The 4,585-nt window shown below is 38.4% G+C and overlaps 1 protein-coding gene across 1 annotated transcript in view; it reads left to right on the forward strand.

The window, feature by feature from the left end:
- SIK2 (salt-inducible kinase 2) overlaps window positions 1–4,585 on the forward strand; it is a 140,773-nt gene that overhangs the window by 42,481 nt on the left and 93,707 nt on the right. The window contains exon 4 of the mRNA XM_012659203.1: window positions 884–925. Within this exon, the coding sequence (XP_012514657.1) occupies window positions 884–925 (42 nt within the window). The remainder of the gene's footprint in view (window positions 1–883; window positions 926–4,585) is intronic.

Here is a 4,585-nt window from a genome sequence, read left to right on the forward strand (position 1 = left end):
AGAGAGACTAGTAACTACATGAAAGAGCCAGCATGATTCATGATTCAGAAAGTTGTTATTGCTCCCCCTCCCGCCTTTGTTTAAATTGGGTCAGACATTAAAAGAAAAGTCAGGAGTAAGGTCTGTGTGCTAGTCCTGGTTCTGCCATTAACTTCTAATATAAACATCCTTGGGTGAGCCACATAATGTTTCTGAACCTCAGTGTCTTCTAAGAATGAGGGGGTGGTGTGAGTTTAGTCAGTGCTGTGTACTTGGTACTGTGGCTAGTGCTGGGGATTTAAAAGAAAAAAAAAATGAATAACTTGACCATTACTCTAGAGGAGTTCCCAGTCAGTTTTCTGGGTCTAAAAAGTTGATGTCTGCAAATCTCAGGAAATAAATTTGAGTTTCTGAACATACATTTGCTGAATGGAATGGATTTTTCAGAGATGATTAAGCAAATCGTCTTTAAACTTCACGTTTGGAAATATAAGCATAGTAAGCCTTAATCAAATAGGCAAGTTTCTGAGAAGCAGTCCAGTTTCCCTGTTAACTTCTATTTTAAATTTCAGCTATCTCCTGCTGATTATTGGCAGCCTGCCTTTAGTTATGGTTCAAAGCTGACATTCTGTATGTGAGCAGCGAGCTGCTCCCATGTCTGGCAGCTGCAGCTGTAGCTAGGCTACAGTGAAGGGAGAGAGGGAAGCATCAGCTATTCCGATCTTGGCCATAACCATACCCAACTGAATTCTATTAATGTGAGGATTTTGGCAGGCTGCGATTTGTTCCCTCATTTTCTGTTTCTTTCAGGATGAATTTCTGTGAAGTCAATCATTGTATTAAGAAATTTCAATGAGATTGAATTAATTCAGAGAAAGCTAATTCTTTGTTTGTGAAAGAGGAGAACAAGAAGTAGATTTTATCTGTTAATTAAGGTGGTGAGAGGGTTAGATTACCTACTTAGGATAAAATGGGAAAACGGTAGTCCACGTAGGGGAGGATCTTTTCTTCCCCCTTTGGCAAATATCTTTTCTACTTTCAGAAAGGGGTCTCTAAGTGAAACCTCTGAAGACCTTATATTTCTGTTGTTTCCTTGTAATTCTGAAGATGCTATCATATTATCCTCACACATGAATAGTCTAATAATGCTACTGCTTCATGGCCTACTTTTGTTAAATTATTTTATTTCTATCAAAGCAATACGTTATTTATTGAGGGCCTGTCATGTGTCAGACATGGTTCTAGGCGCTAAGAACACATCAATGAACAAAGTCTTTGCCTTCATGGAGCTTGTATTTCGGTGAGAGTGTTTTAGGTTGGGAGGATTAAAAGAAAATGTGCTATGTCAGAGTTTCAGAGACAAATAAGGAATATCATGGGGATAGGGAGGCCAGGATGTGGTAAAGATTTGTTCCTTTATAAAAGGCGGTCAGGAAAAGCCTCTCTGATACTTATTTGAGCAAAAACCTGAAGAAAGGATGTATAGGCCGAGCGCAGTGGCTCACGCCTGTAATCCTAGCACTCTGGGAGGCCGAGGGGGGCAGATTGTTTGAGCTCAGGAGTTCGAGACCAGCCTGAGCAAGAGCGAGACCCCATCTCTACTAAAAATAGAAAGAAATTAATCGTGGGGTGGTGCACGCCTGTAGTCCCAGCTACACGGCAAGCTGAGGCAGGAGGATCGCTTGAGTCCAGGAGTTTGAGATTGCCGTTAGGATGATGCCATTGCGCTCCAGTCCAGGCAACAGAGCAAGACTCTGTCTCAGAAACAAACAAAACCAATAAAGGTTATCATTTCTTGAACACTTTACCATGTGTCAGGCATTGTGCTAAGTCTGTATGTATACTATGTCATTAATCCTCTCAAAAACCTTATAAGATAGGTACTATTAATATATCTGTTTTACAATACAGGAAACTGAGGGACAAAGAGATTAAACAATTTGCCCAGGGTCACAGAGCAAGTAAGTGGCATAACCAAGTTTGAAGCCGGACTCTACCTTTGTATACTAATTGGTTATATGCCTTCTTAAAGTTCTTTGAACTTAACAAGCTGCATCTTTGCACATTTCTCTTTCTTCTGCTTGAAGGACTTTCTGCTCTCCCCTCATCTCCTTAAGCATGTCATTTAATTGAATTAAATCTTGATGGATATCATTAATTTAATATGTTATCATTAAAGACTAGCAACAGGGCAAGCATTTAACAGTTTTGTCCACTACAGTGGTATAACTATTCCTCTTGATGTAATATGTAGCTTGGTCCTTTATTTCCTTCTTGTCTATAAGGGAAGTATGAAGCATTTGGGCTTCTGTCTTTAGTATTTCGGAAACTGGCCAGTGAACTTCTTACCAAATCTAATGTCCAAATCTAATTATCTCCCACAAAACCCATAACTAAACTGATCTCCATATTGGTTCTCAAAATAGAACATGTAAATTTCTGATTCAAAATCTCTGCTCTATGTTCATCTGGAGCCCTAAGAAGCCCTTCGCTCTTTACATATTCAAATCCTGCCTTTAAAAAAGTTCTAGCTGAAGTTCCATCTCTTCAATAAAATCTTTCTCAATTAATTCTGTCCATGTTCATTTCCTCTTATGAGAGCATTGTAGTTCTCATTCTTGCGTGACTCATTTTAGAATTTATCTACATACTGCCTTTTGTTGTTATTCAAAGTCTCCACGTGTATCTTTTATCTCTAATAGATTGTAAGCTTCTGCTGAGGACTTAGCACAATACAAAGCATTTTATAAATACCGGTTGAATGAATGGTGTAATAGTCTACTTTGGCCTTATGGACCTTATTTACTCAGTGAAGTCACCAGGAGAACACACTGCCAGGTTAAGTACTCTGAGGTACTTCTTTGTTCAGTTTTTGAAAGGAGTTTTCTGTTGATTTACTCTTTGGGAGATAAACACAAATGAGGGAATACTAACTGAATCTAGGCAGAAAATTGGCTTGCTCTAGTGTACTGAGCAGTTTTTGAGTACTTACTGGTAGTTACTATCCTACAGTTACTTTCTTTCTTCCAACTCCCACCCCTCCCTTAACACAACCTTTTCAGAGTATAATGGTAAATAAGAACAATACACATTTAATCTGGGTAACTTTTGTTTTCCAGTTCTTATATAGCAGTTGGTGCTCATCTCTGAAGGATATTGTTTTCTTGGTCTGGCCACGTGGAATATGTAATGGCAAATGAATTTGCTAAAAAGAGCCTTGGGTTATTTGTAAATACGATGAGGTTTTGACTTTACATTTTTCCTTTGGAACCATAGGTATGATTAATAAAAGTTATTCAGGAGCCCTACACTCTTTAGAACTATTTCTCATATTTGTTCATGTGGTCACGTGTAGTAAGTGGTGCAGAAATCTTAGGGTGGTCACCTCATCAGACAATTTGGGCACTGTTCAAACAATTAAACCGGCAGTCAGCAGATTCCGGCCTGGTAATTAAATTACCCACGGCCTTTGTTTTCAGATTTCTGCTCCTTGATATGCTATGTCTTTACAGGCTGAGCATGTGCCTGAGGTTTATTGATTCATTTCCTGTCTTTCCCTTTCATGGTAATATATTAGGATGCCAGCTGTGGTAATTGAAAATGGGCTTTGTTTTAGCCAAAATACCTTTAGACACTTGGTTGCTCCAAGAACCTAAGGAACAATTTTTGTGTTCTTCGGTTTCTATCTTAACAGCCTGAAGGTAGTGTTAGGGAAGTAGTTCATTTGTTTTCTATTAAGAGTTTAAATAAACTTTGAAGGTTTACTCACTGTATGTAGCCAGTATGAGCCTAAGTGAAGTTTTAATGCTTTTTTTTTTCTTATTATGAAGCCAGGACCGCAGTTCAGTATTGCTTAAATCCATCCTCACTTCTCCAGTTTCTTCCATCATTGCTTTGTTCAGTCCCTCATCATTTCTCACTTGAATTTCTTCACCAGCCTAAGGTCTTTTTCCTCCCAACTTGTCTGTCTTCTAATCTATCTTTCATATTATTATCAAAATAGTCTTCCTGTAATACAGATCTGATCTTTGTCATTTTTCTGCTTAAAATATTTCTGTGGCTCCCCACTGCCTTCAGTATAAAATCGAAAGTTGGCATGGAACTGGAATAATGATCTGCCCCTGCCTTCCTGTCCAGTCACATCCCAGGCACATGTCGTATGGGTTTTATTACCGAACATGATCTGCTTTGCAGATGTACAGGCAAACGCTTTCACACATCTGAGGATGGTAGATGTCAGTGTAGAAAGATATTAAATTAGGGTGTACTTCAGAAGGGCTATGCAAATGTTGAATTCATGTAGATAAAATTAGACTATCCTTGGATGTAAAATGTAGGATCTTTCCTTCTGAATTTTTATTAGATGTGTGTAATAAAGTTATCTTTGAAGAGCTCAGATCTAGTTGGGTTATTTATAAATCTTTCTAGTTAACTTTCAGAGAGACTAGTAACTACATGAAAGAGCCAGCATGATTCATGATTCAGAAAGTTGTTATTGCTCCCCCTCCCGCCTTTGTTTAAATTGGGTCAGACATTAAAAGAAAAGTCAGGAGTAAGGTCTGTGTGCTAGTCCTGGTTCTGCCATTAACTTCTAATATAAACATCC

This window comes from Propithecus coquereli, unplaced genomic scaffold, assembly GCF_000956105.1.
Source record: "Propithecus coquereli isolate 6110/MARCELLA unplaced genomic scaffold, Pcoq_1.0 Scaffold6, whole genome shotgun sequence".
Lineage (NCBI taxonomy): Eukaryota > Metazoa > Chordata > Mammalia > Primates > Indriidae > Propithecus > Propithecus coquereli.